General features: G+C 43.4%; 2 protein-coding genes across 2 annotated transcripts; one reads left to right on the top strand and one right to left on the bottom strand.

Annotated features, from left to right (window-relative positions):
* The first annotated feature begins 552 nt into the window (after positions 1-552).
* Positions 553-15,228, top strand: parp1 (poly (ADP-ribose) polymerase 1). The gene is made up of 23 exons (XM_050058545.1): positions 553-795; positions 3,350-3,512; positions 4,130-4,245; positions 4,371-4,585; positions 6,899-6,989; positions 7,082-7,198; positions 7,381-7,557; positions 8,239-8,401; positions 8,570-8,710; positions 8,799-9,038; positions 9,176-9,241; positions 9,329-9,461; positions 9,640-9,835; positions 9,937-10,065; positions 10,198-10,281; positions 10,492-10,614; positions 10,804-10,932; positions 11,090-11,188; positions 11,361-11,513; positions 11,666-11,793; positions 11,900-11,961; positions 12,744-12,858; positions 14,445-15,228. Exons 1-23 carry the CDS (start codon positions 673-675, stop codon positions 14,524-14,526), a joined length of 3,045 nt encoding a protein of 1,014 aa, XP_049914502.1. The 5' UTR covers positions 553-672; the 3' UTR covers positions 14,527-15,228.
* LOC126398639 (adenosine receptor A1-like) lies at positions 5,063-6,196 on the bottom strand. The gene has a single exon (XM_050058137.1). It carries the CDS (start codon positions 6,194-6,196, stop codon positions 5,063-5,065), a length of 1,134 nt encoding a protein of 377 aa, XP_049914094.1.
* Positions 15,229-15,312: the final 84 nt, after the last annotated feature.

The following is a 15,312-nucleotide window of genomic DNA, read 5'->3' as shown; positions in this document are numbered from 1 at the left end:
CACCTGGTGTGGTCTTCTGCTGCTGTAGCCCATCTGCTTCAAGGTTGGACGTGTTGTTGGTTCAGGGATGATCTTCTGCAGACCTTGGTTGTAACCAGTGGTTATTTGAGTTACTGTTGCCTTTCTATCATCTTGAACCAGTCTGGCCATTCTCCTCTGACCATCCTCTGTAAACCCTTGAGATGGTGATAATCTGAAAAACTCAGACCAGCCCGTCTGGCACCAACAACCATGCCACATTCAAAGTCACTTAAACCTCCTTTCTTCCCCATTCTGATGCTCGGTTTGAACTTCAGCAGGTCGTCTTGACCATGTCTACATACCTAAAGGCATTGAGTTGCTGCCACGTGATTGGCTGATTAGCTATTTGCATTAACAAGCAGTTGAACATGTGTACCTAATAAAGTGGCCAGTGAGTGTATATAGGCTATAGTGTGAACAGAAAGAGGATTGAGACCCCATCAGAAAGAGAACTGTGTCCTCTGACGTTTTGGTATCAGGAAACAGAGACAGAGTGAGAGCTCTTCTCTCGTGCCTCCCCTCTGTGGTGCCGTGCAGGCACGCGGGCTTCGCCTCTCTGTGTGCATTGATTGTTGTGGCTCCTTGTCATCCGGAGAAAGTTCTCCTCACAGTCAGCTCATCTTATTCAGCTGTAATATCAAAAACAGAAGTATGGCGGAGTCTCAGGAAGACAAGCTGTACAAGGCGGAGTACGCTAAGAGCGGCCGCGCGTCGTGTAAGAAATGCAAAGAGAACATAGCGAAGGACTCTCTGAGGATGGCCATCATGGTGCAGGTAACGTAGCGAGGAGGAAACCTGCGCAGCTAGCTAGCTAACTACCAACAGGCTAGCTTCTGTTAATACGGTGGTTTATTCTGCCGATATAGTGACTAATAATGAAATAACAGGAGGCTGAATATATTTAGTTATAGTGTGGTTTCAGTTGTGTAAGGTTAGGCCCTCGTTAGCATTTAAATGGCTGACACTGTCCATTGAATCATGATCACAAAGAGCCGTTGAGCCTTTCTTATGTCGAACTCTCACAATTACCCATCATGCTATTCATTAAAGTTGGGTCAACGTTAATTAATATATTTTTAATGCAGTTTGAGGTTAAAATTAAAGGCTAAAACTGCACAGTGTCTGAGAGAGCACCTTCCTCAGTAGCCCAAATCACAACAGCCTCATCACTTCAATGTAAATCCTGTCTGCTTCCCCACAGAGCATTAATTAACTAAGAGGATCAGAAACCTCCTTATTCATCATGGCCTCTGGAGCAGATCCGCAATCACTTGACTTTTCACTCTGGAAGCCAGTCAAGTCAGCAGGGGCTCAGGTTCATCACCTAAATCACCACTATTAAATAAACCATTGTTGTGTCCATCAGAGACTCTGTATTTGTGGTCTAAATATCCTCAGTCTTCCTTATGGTAGTAGTTGTCTGCTGCAGTGGTGCCCAAACAGGGGTCCAGGGGTCCCCCAGGGATCCTTGAGGGAGTTCCTGGGATTCCCCAGAAAAAATGTGGATCCTTATTCTCACTATTTAATTCACAATAGAAATTAGCTTAATGTGAAAATGCATTTATGTGGTGTGAAAATAATCGTTAAAATTAGTTACGCATATGTGTTGTATGTGTTTTTATGGGGTTTTTTTTATATGTTGTATGCTTTTGAATTCTTCTGGAATTTATCGCAAGACAGCCCCTTCAAACCACGCCCACCACTAGTGCAAGACAAACCCACAGTCTTGCTGTTTATCTGAACCCTGCCACAATGCAGTGCTGTGGTGTATAGGTATGAGGCCAAAGGTGGCAATAACCCACTCTGTAGTTCTTTATACATGAAGACATGATTCAGTATATCAGTCAGGTCCATTCAGAATGGACCACAAGTTTTGGACCGGGCCCCACTAGTTGGAAACCACTGCCCTAAGATGGGCAAGTCATGTAGCTAATGGGCAGGTCATGTAGCTGCTCCAACAGCAGCTGTACCTACTTGAAAATTTTGGTACACAAGTTGCCACGTTGACGTCACATATGCAAAAACATGGTGGAAAATGCTAATGTTCGGTTGATGATAATAGACTTTTTATTCATTTTCATATTGCATGTCAATTTTTTGCTCACATGTAATTTGTAATATGATTTTAGGCTGTAACCGGTAGTTGCTGTTCACGTAGAGTGACCTTAATGAGTGGGAAAAGTTATTTATCATAATAAGTCAGGTTAAGCAATACTGTAGTAGTTTTAGGGGATGTACTGGTGCAGCAACAAGTCTGGGACAAAATCACTATGTAATATGAAGCTTCAAACTGCTATCAACATGTTGAAATGCTCTAAGCAATAAAATACCACACATCTTCCTTGTAGCGTCGGTATTGTTTCCACATTATGACCTAGAGCTTATGAACACACCAAAGTCGGAAAAAACACTTCCCTAATCGGGGATTAGGAAGAATTGAGGAGCTCATGAATGCAGCGAAGGAGTGACTATTCTACTCACAGGTTTCACTTCCTCCAGAGTTGTCTCCTCAACTTTTGCTGACAACTATGAAATTAATCTCAATCTTAATCATGTCAGACAACCCAAATCTTTTCAGATGAAGGTCCCTGAAGTGAAATCTTACCAAACAGGGATCCCTGACCTAATGTGTATCAATTCAGGGGTCTTGAGCACAAAAAAGGTTGAGAATGACTGGTCTTTTGTGTCATGTTCACACAAGTGCCCAGCCCAATTAGATGCCAAAAATAGAATAGCTGTGTTGACACATTTTTCAGACGAGTATATAACTTTCTAACATAAAAAATTGCAAACAGAGAGTTTTGTATCCTCTTCTAAACTCATTGCCACGAAAAGTTCCTCTCTTTAAACACAACTCAAATTTTTTTGCAATCATCCAATCAGAAGAAGTCATTAGACACGAAGGACATATTATAAGGTACTTTATAAGTATGCCAGTGTAATTATGACCACATGAAATGGACTTTGTCATTAGTCCAACCTGTTAACCTACATGTTTCTATAGCCAATCATAGTGTAACTAAATTTAACTACTCACACAAAGATCATCGACTCTTTGTTAATGCCTCCTCACTTAAAAATCTACTAAATCTAAATATTTTTTAGACGATATGTTCATAATTTAAGAACAGTTTTCCTGATGCATAAAGAAAAAAGATTTTACCTCACAAGACTAAGACTGTCCATGAAAAATGTCCCAATTTAAGATCTTTCTTTTAAGCTGCAGTTAGGACTTGGTCACGGCTCTGTTCCACAGCAGGATCATCTCACATTTATGTCTCATGTTTGTTTCACTGTAATCATACTATGTTTGTTCTTTGTCCGACAGTCGCCCATGTTTGATGGGAAGGTCCCCCACTGGCACCATTTCTCTTGCTTCTGGCAGCGAGCAGCAGCTCAGTCCACGGCTGATATCGCTGGGTACTCTGACCTCCGCTGGGACGACCAGGAGAAGGTCAAAAAGGCTATTGAAAGTGGCGGAGCAGCAGGAGGTCAGTGCTTGACTTTTAGCATTTTACTTATGGGATGTCTTAAAATGTCATATTGCCACACACAACATGTACAGACTGCACAGTGCAGTGTGGCTTCATAGAGATGATAACGCAAATAATTAAATGTCATCTCAGACCTATGGACCCTTAGTTGAGCAGCTAACTAAATATTTTTTATTCAGGTTGATTTGCAAACATAGCTTATTACATTTATGTAAAGAGTGACTGTACTTTTATTCAATAGCTTAGTGAACGTTGCTCTGTCAAATGGATGTACAGATCATCGTGCATCATGACAGTGCAGCAGCAGCAACTCACAGCAAGCAGTGAACAAAGTCTCCAAACTGTTATCAGCAGGGTTTTTTTCCTTTTATCAGTGAAAAATACAAACGCAGGCTCATAGAAAATAAAACATCTCTGTACACTGTGGTATCTCACAGGGGTTTGACATATATTTGCTTCCTTGTCACCACACAAAATCAACATCCTGTTGTAACATTTGTTCTTGTAAATGTTGTTTATCCTCAGAAATCTTGCATATATAGATATATTGTTTTTTATTACTTGATTACTATTGATTGCCTTGAAAATTTAAATATATGACTTCCCTCTTGTAGGAAAAGGAGACCAGAAGAGTGGAGCTAAAGGAGAGAAGACACTGAATGACTTTGCAGTTGAATATGCCAAGTCAAACCGCAGCACGTGCAAAGGCTGTGATCAGAAAATAGAAAAGGTTAGCAGCCGCTTTCATTTACACGCAGAAAAACTGTTCAAAATGCTGTTTCTGTATTCAGTATGACAAATCGTGTAAGTTAGATCGTTCTGTTGTGTTAATGAGTCTGCCATCCTCTCCTTCAGGACCAGATCCGTGTTTCCAAGAAAACTGTGGACCCAGAGAAGCCCCAGCTGGGTCTGATCGACCGCTGGTACCACACTGGGTGTTTCGTGAGCCGTCGGGAGGAGCTGGTCTTCAAGCCTGAGTACAGCGCCGCTCAGCTGAAGGGTTTCAACGCACTTCGGGCAGAGGACAAGGAGGAACTTAAAAAGAGGCTCCCTGTCGTCAAAAATGAGGGGTGAGACAAAAGCGTTTTTTACACAGAGATGGCGCCATAGGGCTGCTACGGAGTCCCATCTTTACACCGCCTTTGCTTTTGCTTTTTTTTTTTTAATCCCAGCAGATTTTAGACAGCATGCTGGCATTCGAGAAGCAGAAGTGGTGTGATGGGCATGATGTGCAAAACATCAGCCTCTTGTGTGACATATAACATACGTTCAGCAGCACCTTATTAACAATAAAATGGCATTAACATGGCAGAAGCAATAATTTACCATCCCCAGTTATATGGCAGCTGATCTTGTCCTTTGCTCAGAGAGGAAGGAGCCCCTGGCCACTGTTCTTCTTCTTTGAGTTAGCTGCTAACTGCTATCATCTGCTTTTTAAATCTCCCGACGGTTGGTCTTGAAGAGGCAGTTTGAAAGGGGCTAAGGGTCTTATTATGTGCAGGTTAGGTGGTTAATCTTGTGACACACAGTTGACAAAGTTTGTGATCTCAGCGCCGGTACGCGTTCTGGACAGCCGCCCGCCCTCTGTCACCAACACTGACTGCATTCAAAGCCTCTCTGTCTCCCACCGTCCTGCAGCACATGAAAATTGCCTTGAAGGTGTCCCTGAAGGCTGTCATGGTGTATGCATACAGGAAGGGGTTGACAGCCGAGTTGGCGTGTGACAGGATGATGGCAGTGAGCAGCAGCTCTAGCGGCACAGGGCAGTGAGGGCAGAGCAGCAGGAAACAGTTGATGATGTGGAGCGGGATCCAGCAGATTGTGAAGAGGAAGAGAACCAGGAAAAGCGAGGTGGCGGTCTTCATCTCTCGGCGCATGCTGGCTGCAGCCTTCATCTGTCCCTCCCCTCTGCCGCTTTGCTCAGTTGCGATACGCCTCACCTGCCGCTTGACCGTGACAAAAATTTGGGCGTAGATAAGAAACATGATCACCAAGGGTGTCAGCACACAGGCGAAGAAGTTGAAATAGACCATGTAGGTCATGTCCACCACAAAGACAAAGAAACAGTAGCCTGAATCAGGCGGCGTTTTATGCCAGCCCATCAGAGGCACAAGCCCGATGAGAAAGGCCAGCAGCCAAGTGGTCAGGATCACAAACACGGCATTGCGAGGCGTCATCACGACCCGGTAGCGGAAGGGCATGAAGATGGCCACGTATCGCTCCACAGCCACCGCCAGCAGGCTGAAGATGGAGCTCTGGGTGAACATTATTAAAACACTCAGCATGAGCAGACACAGGTAGAGATTGTGACGTGGCAAACCGACGTCAGTCAGGATGGCACAGGGAATGGCGATGGAGCCCACGCAGATGTCGGCGACAGCGAGCGAGACCAGGAAGTAGTTAGTGACAGTGCGTAACTTGCGGTTGAGGCCCACTGCAGCGCACACCAGTAAATTGCCGATTGTGGAGAAAAAGGCGATGATAAGCTCAGCCGCCATGTACGCCACATTTGGGGAAATCACCAGGTCAGCAGGTGGGGGCGGAGGAAGGGAGGAGGTGGTATTGGAGAAGGAAGGAGCTGAGGAGTTGTGGAAAGGCTGCAGGAAAGGAGAGGGTGGATAGGATGAGCTTGTAGTTTGGTGGAAAGTGTAGAGGTGCAGTGGTGCGGTGGTGTTCTCCATGGTTGCTCCTAAAGAGAGAGATTTAAATCAGAAGTCAAGCTTAACAGCTCAGTGCGGTGATGAAGACAAGAAAGCAGTAAAATTACTCACCAAGCTGTAGCAGTATCGTTCTTTTAAAAGTGTCAACACTCAAGAAACTAAAGACTTCTTCATCTTGTCTTCATCCTGGCAGCAGCCGTCCTGATACTACACATCTGTCCTCACATTACATGCACACTTCTGTTTGAACAAATCTGGAAGACATTACTTTATAGAATTCCCTTCTTCCCTCTTGATGTCGTCTGACAAAGGATGTTTGCCTTGTTTTTTTGCACTCCAAGGGATCAGACAAAGACTGACTGCTGCTGGATGGTCATTAACTGATCCGTGTTTGTGTCTGGTCTCGCAGGGAGGCTAATGAATATGTCCTGTCAGGGCAGGGTGGATGATATCAGCACTGACACCTGGGATTGCGTAGACATGTACCTACTTGTGTGTGGGTGCGTCTATTAACTGATGGGCCCTAATGACTTTGCCTAATGAATAAAGGTGTCAGACTCGGGCTTGTTTGTTCCGAATCTTGGGTTTGTTCCAGTATCCCTTTTGGCCTCATTTAGGAAGATAATTTGAAGGTTTTTTTTCTTGTCCGTGCTGAGTTATTAAGAAAACAAAACAACAAAAGTTTGGAAGAAAACTGTTTTGAACTCCTGTTTGCTCTTTCAGGAAGCGTAAAGCTGATGAGGTGGATGGAGTGTCAAAGAAACAGAAGAAGGAGGAAGAGGATGAGAAGAAGAAGCTGGAGGAGCAGTTAAAGGTATCTTATGGTCTTCCATTTTGTTTCCTGTTTTGGAGTAAACATCACGTTATGTTTTTAATGTGTTTGTATTGTTTTTCGTGCATCTGCAGAGCCAAAGCCAGCTGATTTGGGGAATCAAGGACAAGCTGAGGAAGTTCTGTTCAACCAACGATATGAAGGAGCTGCTGATTGCAAATGGCCAGGAGGTTCCCTCTGGAGAGTCCAATGTAAGAGAGCCTCATCTCATTTAACCTCATCTTATTCAGACAGTTATGTTGATGGAGAGAGTGCCCAATCTTTTGTCTTTTACTGTGTAAATAACATTTAAACAACTGTAACTGTGGCCTCTGCTGTTCCTGATGCTGTTCAAGTTGCCATGACCAGCATGTATGTGTTGTTTAATTAACAGGTGGTGGACTGCTTGGCCGACGGCATGGCTTTTGGTGCTCTAGAGGCCTGTAAGGAGTGCAAGGGCCAGCTGGTGTTCAAGGGCGACGCTTATTACTGTACAGGGGACATCTCAGCCTGGACAAAGTGTGTGTTCAAGACCCCAACACCCATACGCAAAGACTGGGTCATCCCCAAGGTAGGTCACCTCATTTCAGGGCTCCTTATGGTTCCTAATAGCAGAGCAAGTGTCCTTTCCGTCAAGCTGTCGGAGCTAGCAGAGAGCCCACACTGTAACCAACTACACTCCAAAGATTATAGGCTGTAGGCTACAGATGACAGTGTGAAAGTGAACCAACACATCACTGGCAATCAAGACAGAAGGCAAGTAATATAAAGGGAAACTTCACTTCAACCAGCTGTGTGTCATTACAGTGTGAGCAGCTGGACGGCGTTTGGCTTCCCCCCCCGTGCTGCTGCCAGCTGACAGGCAGGGAGCTCCAGAGGGGAAGCCAAACGCCGTTCAGCTGCTCACTGTAATGACACACAGCTGGTTGAAGTGAAGTTTCCCTGCTTCCCTTCACTGGTTCCTGTACAGCAGGGTCGGTGTTTTATTCACTGTTATAATCATTACAAAGTAGGCTATATCCTCAGCAGCTAGCTAGCTAACCCTACACTTTTCAGGGTTTGATTTTGGTTTTGGAACAGGGAAGAAACATTTATATTTTCCAACCTCTCCAGATAGCGAGTGTCATTAATACACGTGCCCTTGGCAAAATGTTTAGCATCGCAAATGTTGCATAATGGAATATCCATGAAGAAAATGTCACATTTTGTCGTTAAATTTTACTGCTCAGAATATTCTGTCTTATCATTTTAGGAATTCCACGAAGTCCCCTTCCTGAAAAAATTCAAGTTCAAGCGACAGGACAGGGTTTACCCAAAGGAGGCTCCCACCAAAACTGTCACCGCAGCCAAAGCACAACCTTTGGCGAGTGCATCAAGTGCCCCGACTGAGAGACTGCCAGAGGGAGCACCTCCAGGTTAGTGATGACACCTGAGGCATCAATATACTGCAGGTGTTGAAATATTTTTGGGGGGGGTTTATATTCTCTCTGTGCGCGTGTGATTTTATTTAGTGGTTGCGTTTTAAATGAACGTAAATCGTATTTGAGTTAACAAATTTGTAACATCTGTGTTTGTGTCCATAGACAAACCTCTCACTGGAATGAAACTGTTGGCTGTGGGCAAACTGACCAAGAACAAGGATGATCTGAAGGCTGCTGTCGAGGAGCTGGGCGGAAAGATCACCGGCACAGCCTCTAAGGCCTCTCTGTGCCTCAGCACCAAAAGTGAGCAACCAAATCAAAAATGTGGGCCAGCGAGTTCCCTCAATGTAACAGTTCCAACTTTTCTAACTTCATGTCTGTGTTTTTACAGAGGAGGTGGAGAAGTTGAGTAAGAAAATGGAGGAAGCGAGGGACGCCGGCGTGCGCGTGGTCTCCGAGGATTTCCTCACAGACATCAAGTCGTCGGGTAAAGCCCTCCAGGAGCTGGTCTCCCTGCACGCCATCTCACCCTGGGGTGCAGAGGTCAAAGTTGAGGCTCCAGCTCCGTCGGCGACCTCCAAGTCTGGAGCGCTGGCCACCAAGAGCACAGGCAGGGTGAAGGAGGAGGAAGGTAAAGAATACGAGTTGCTGTTATTAATGTATGTGGTCACAGATGTTTATCTAAATGTTAGAGCACGTTTTAGAGAGGTGATATATATTTTTGTGGGTACATTTTTTTTATAAATATTTGCATTAACACTGTTACAGGTGGAAGCAAATCCAAGAAGATGAAACTCACAGTCAAAGGAGGAGCTGCTGTGGATCCAGATTCAGGTAGTCATGAGCACCCTGCGTTGAAAACATTTTTTCTCTGTCCCCTTTTTGTCTTCTAACCTTGACAAATGTTTTTTTTTCCCCTAGGTCTGGAGAACAGTGCTCATGTCTTGGAGCAGAGCGGAAAAATGTACAGTGCTACGCTGGGTCTCGTGGATATCGTCAGAGGAACTAACTCCTACTACAAACTGCAGCTGCTGGAGGATGACGTACAGAAACGGTCGGTGTTGCTGCAGAAAATCATGTCACTGTCTTGTTTTATTGTGAAGAAGTTATTAAAGGGCACATATTACGCTAGACACACACTTCATGTGGTGTCCTAGTTGCTAAATGTATGAAAAAATAATAATTATGCCAGAATAATCATTCTAGTTCGACTATCTCTTGCCTATTTGCAGGTACTGGGTGTTCAGGTCATGGGGCAGAGTGGGCACCACCATCGGAGGCAACAAGCTGGACAAGTTCCATGACAAAAACTCCGCCCTGGACAACTTCCTGGGAGTCTACAAAGAGAAGACGGGCAACGAGTGGGGCTCCTCCAACTTCACCAAATACCCCAATAAGTTCTACCCTCTGGAGATTGACTATGGACAGGTACACACAACAACACACAGAACTAGAAAGGAGATCTCCGACAGTATGTTTCTCTCTGTAGCTGACTGGATTTTCTTTTTTCCTTTTTTTTTTTTTGACAGGATGAGGAAGCGGTGAAGAGGCTGACGGCCACCGCCGGTGCCAAGTCCAAGCTGGCCAAACCCGTCCAGGAGCTCATCAAGATGATCTTTGATGTAGAGAGCATGAAGAAGGCCATGGTGGAGTTTGAGGTAAGACTTTTAATGCTGCTTTAATTTTTGCATTCAACTTTTTTAGTATTAATGCAACCCCAGTGTGTGCATTATTCATTTATGTGTCCCACAAACAGTACATAGAGCTTGTTTCTCCTTTCCTGTCTTCAGATCGACCTCCAGAAGATGCCCCTCGGAAAGCTGAGTAAGAGGCAGATCCAGAGTGCCTATGCTCTGCTCACTGAAGTACAGCAGGTCAGTAACTGACAGTCCCTGCAGGGGAGTTGTCTCAGTATTCACCTTTCTATTGAGATTCCTCTTTATAGGACTCAGTAGTGCATTGCAGTCCACTTCAACACATTCAGTTCCTTTTCCTGCTCCCCTTTAATTCCGTTAGACACTTGAATGAATGAATTTTTGACATTAATAACTTTTACATCATTGGTAATGTCTTGTTTATCACAGGCTGTGTCAGAGTCTCTGTCTGAGGCCCACATCCTGGATCTCTCCAATCGCTTCTACACGCTGATACCTCATGACTTTGGTATGAAGAAACCTCCACTGCTCAGCAGCCTGGACTACATTCAAGTAAGGACACAAACACTGGCTGTGTTTACATGCACACTAATATTCCACAGCACATTCTGTTTTGGTATTCTGAATCAGGCATTTTCAGATTAAGACATGTGGGATATGTTGTTAACTAGAGCATTGTTTGGACGTGTAAACAGTGCATTCAGAATATGTGTCTCAACATCCACAATCATTACTGTTCAGGCTAAAGTTCAGATGTTGGACAACCTGTTGGATATTGAAGTGGCGTACAGCCTGCTGAGAGGAGGGGCCCAGGACAACGAGAGAGATCCCATCGACATCAACTATGAGAAACTCAAAACCAAGATTGAGGTGAGGACTCTAACTCCATGTTTTACTCTTTTGTAATCACAGACAGTGTGCAAGATGTATCTTTTTCCATTTCAACCTAATAACGTTCAATGTGCTCACTGTATAAAGAGATTGTGTATGGAAAGATGACAGTATACTGTATATTGTTGTCTCACAGGTTGTTGAAAAGACTTCAGATGAGGCTAAGATCATTTGCGACTATGTCAAGAACACCCACGCTGCTACACACAACACGTACACACTGGAAGTGCAAGAGGTAAGTTGTGTTTGGGAGAAACTGTTTAAGCATTAACTTTATTTGAGTATTGTGTCACAAATTGTTAGCTTGTATAAATTTGTTTAAATTACTGATTCCATCACTGCGTACCCTTGTTGTCCAACATGATTTACAATTTCACTGCGTTTCCTGACTTGTCCCTGACTTCTAGATCTTCAAAATTGTTCGAGAGGGAGAGCGCCAGCGGTACCGTCCCTTCGAGGAGCTACACAATCGCCAGCTACTGTGGCACGGTTCCCGCACCACCAACTACGCCGGTATCATGTCTCAGGGTCTTCGCATCGCTCCTCCAGAGGCACCAGTGGTGAGTTTCTGTTTGTGGTTAGTTTATGGGGAACGAAAAAAGCTTCTTCTCCATTTGATCTTATGCTCTCACCTGTGTTCTGTCATGTTCTTAGTCGACTTTTCTCCTGTTCAGTCCTGTGTTACATTGCCATATTGCTTCATTTTCTCCAGACTGGTTACATGTTCGGCAAAGGTGTGTACTTCGCCGACATGGTGTCCAAGAGTGCAAACTACTGTCACACCTCCCAGTCAGACCCTGTAGGCCTTCTACTGCTGGCCGAGGTCGCTCTCGGCAACATGTAAGTGACCGTCTGAGATCTTGAAAAAAGCCTAAATATCAGCCTTGTCTTATACTTAAAAAATACGTGATGATAATATAAATGAATGTGTCTATCTGTAATGCAGGCATGAGTTGAAGAAGGCGTCCCACATTACAAAGTTACCCAAGGGCAAGCACAGTGTTAAAGGTGAGTAAACATTATTGGTCACCGCAAATTTTATTTTGCAACTCCAGTGCCTCTTGTTAACCCTTTGAAACCTGAGAGAGTTGGCTTGATTTCTTTTGAATACACGGGAAGCGGGGCGTCGGTAGTGTAGTGGATAGTGCTGGCGCCCCATGTACAGAGGCATTGCCTCGCTGCAGTGGCCGTGGATTCGAATCCGGCTCGCGGCCCTTTGCTGCATGTCAGTCCCCACTCTCTCTCTGTCTCCCCATTTCACCTTCTGTCCTGTCATTAAAGGCAAAAAAGCCAACAAAAATAATTGAAAAAATAAAATAAAATAAAATAAAAAATACACAGGAAGAAGGCAACGAGCAACGAAAGAAGAAATGACCCAAAAAATTAGCATGAAAATTAGTGAAAAGAGAAAATTAAAAACAAGAAAAAAGTTGTAAAAATAAATAAAGTTAGAAACAAACGAACAAGAAGATGACCTGGAAATAGAAGTTAAAAATTAGAATAATTCCGTAACATAATTTTTTTAAATATAGAAATAAATATAGTTTTCCCTTGCTTTTTTCCTTTTTTCTCTATTAATTTCTCTACTTTCTAAATCTTTTTATTTATTTATTTTGAAAGAAATTGCACCACGTAGCTCAGGGTTCAAAGGTTTAAATACTTGCGAAAGGCGTCTGAAAGCAGCACAAGAAACGTGATGTCGCTCCAGGTTTCAAAGGGTTAATAATACATAGAAGTTTGGTTTGTGTTCTACTTCAGACTTTCATTCATTAACTTTTTTTTTCTTGCAGGTTTGGGAAGAACTGCTCCCGACCCAGGTGCATCTGTCACTTTAGATGGAGTGCAAGTGCCTCTGGGAAAAGGAGTCCACACTAACATTGATGACACAAGTCTCCTGTACAACGAGTATCCTTTCACACTGACCACATGGTTTATGAATTCAATCATAATTCTGCCCTCAAATGACCCCACATGTTTCTGCTTTGCCATGTCATTAATTAATAGTTTGTAAGAGTAAAAGACTTGGCTATTACATATTGTTCCTGACATTAAAATAAGATGAGATATCCTTTATTAGTCCCACAGCAGGGAAATTTATATTAATCACAGCAGTAAAGGGGACAGTGCAAACAAGAAGCATCAGTTAAAAATACACAAAAGAATATACTAAGTATGCTTTGATTAAAAAAACAAAGATCAGTCTAATAAGTAAACAGTAAAAACAGAGCAACTAGGGTAGGTAACGCGGTGACGTCACCAAACTTGGAGACGACAAATTGTAAAGGCATGGATATTCTTCCCAGTGTTGAATCAGATCTGCCTCCAGGACCTGGGTCCAAACACAACACACTCCCCGTGATCATGTGGATGCCGCCATTGTTGTTGTTGCTTGCCGGCTTGTCAGTGTTGCCAGATCTTGGGAGAGAAACAAGTAACCAGGGCTATGGAAACAAGCCCAAAAGAAGCGACTATCATGCGTTTAAATAACTTATTAGATGGATATATTTAGAGAAAGGTGACATTTAGAGAGCAAGCCCAAATAAGCAACCCCACTTTAGAGACAAGCCCAAAGTCGCAGCTAATAAGTGGACCTGGCAAGTGGCAACCCTCCGGCTTGTCATCCTCACTGACTCTATTTTCTATATGTGTGCCAGCCATCTATCAAGGTCATGTCTAGATGGTAACCCCCTGATTCGCGAAAACTCCCGCCAGATTTCATGTTCCGTGTTTTATTTTATTTTCATTTTAACTTAAACCATTATCTCTCTCTAACCACAACCATGTGATTTTTGTGCCTAAACCTAACCAGACCTTAAGCACAGCACAGCACTGTCACACCACACAACAGCAGTCCAGGTTTACCTTCTAGCTACTGCTGGCCTGCCTACACGAAGCCGAGTGACGGCTTAAATTTACTGAACCAAAATAGTTTTCATATTGGCTCCACTGGAAGAAATCAACAGTGGTTTATCTATTGATTTATTGATTTAATATCCTGCCCACTGCAGCGAGTGAGGGGAGTCTGTGAGTAATGAAACAGGCAAGCTCACAGATGGACTGTGAGCTTTGATTAATCAATGTAGACACAGTTAATAAGTAAATTAGATTTGTGTGATCTAAACAGCTGTCTGTGCAGATTATGGTTCATTAAATGTGACAAAAAATAGCGTAAAAAAACTTGTGAGACACATGCATTATAAATTTAATAAAGTGAACACTTATCTGTTCTGTGAGAAGCAAGTGACGGATGTCAAAAACTATTTCTTAAAACAATTTTGGCCATAAACGGCAAAATTAAAACAGGAGTTGATAGCTGTCAGTTTGGCGTTGTTGCTGTTCCTAACAAAATGTAAGATTTACACTACAGGGCTGTCCACACACTGTCTCTGATCTTCGATTATCTTTTTGTTCACCTCCGTGTCTGTAATATGCCTGGAACTTCCTCTTACTTCTCCTGTGTTGGTCATATTCCTTAACCGCTGCTCCTCCAGGTACATCGTGTACGACGTGGCGCAGATAAACATGAAGTACCTCCTGAAGATCAAGTTCAACTACCAGACGTCCCTGTGGTGAGAGGGGCTGCGTCCAAACCCTCTCCAGTGAAAACAAAGACCACTGTTGCCTCCAAATGCCTCGGCTTCATTCTCTGCAACAGAAGATGTTTGGCAAAGGAGTTACGCTACACCATGCTTTACAATGGTCATCGGCAATCTCTAGTCACTTTATTGCTTTCTCATGAGGTTTACTAGCAGGCAGCCTTCCTTAGTAACACATTAAGCACCCCAAAACTCTACTTCAGAGTTGCTCATAAGACGGACACAGAAATTACAGCTCAGTATAGCGGTTGGAGCACGGTGTGTTCTGCATATAAAGGTTTTGGTTTAGAAATGAACATCAGAAAATGTTTATAGTTTCCCGGCTCATTTGAGATGGATCTTATTTCGTCATTCTTTAATAAACCTCTAGTTAATAAGGCCTAGTACTGCAAGTGTAGAAGGAGTTTTGAGTTGTGAACAGCCAATCCGCAGACATACACAAACCAGTACCCACCAAGAGGAACGTTTTCTAGACTGTTTGGTTCCAAGATACTGTACAAGGTTTGACGTGTATATATTTCCTCTGTTGTTTGTCTCCCGAGCTGTCTTCCTTACTGACAAACGAAATAAAAAGTGAACGTGGTTAGTGTTTAAGCAAAGTATTCTGTAAAAGAAGCAACTGCCATGGTATGTGGTACACTTTTTCTTAGTGTTTTTCTTGCTTACCTCCAGTACAATAAAAATGTTCTCAAAATTTCAGGCCTACGTCTTTGAATCGTTCTGTTCTGCATGATTGGATTTGATTTCAGTGTGGAAATAAATA

The sequence above is a fragment of the Epinephelus moara genome, chromosome 12 (assembly GCF_006386435.1).
Source record: "Epinephelus moara isolate mb chromosome 12, YSFRI_EMoa_1.0, whole genome shotgun sequence".
NCBI lineage: Eukaryota > Metazoa > Chordata > Actinopteri > Perciformes > Serranidae > Epinephelus > Epinephelus moara.
The sequence above is the reverse complement of the archived record's forward strand: the minus strand, read 5'-3'. Positions and strand labels throughout refer to the sequence as shown.

Coding starts and splice junctions, on each gene's coding strand:
- parp1 (XM_050058545.1), top strand. CDS start 673: ATGGCGGAGTCTCAGGAAGACAAGCTGTACAAGGCGGAGTACGCTAAG. Junction 9,462..9,639: donor GAGGATGACGTACAGAAACG/GTCGGTGTTGCT, acceptor GCCTATTTGCAG/GTACTGGGTGTTCAGGTCAT. Junction 10,615..10,803: donor GCAGCCTGGACTACATTCAA/GTAAGGACACAA, acceptor ATTACTGTTCAG/GCTAAAGTTCAGATGTTGGA.
- LOC126398639 (XM_050058137.1), bottom strand. CDS start 6,196: ATGGAGAACACCACCGCACCACTGCACCTCTACACTTTCCACCAAACT.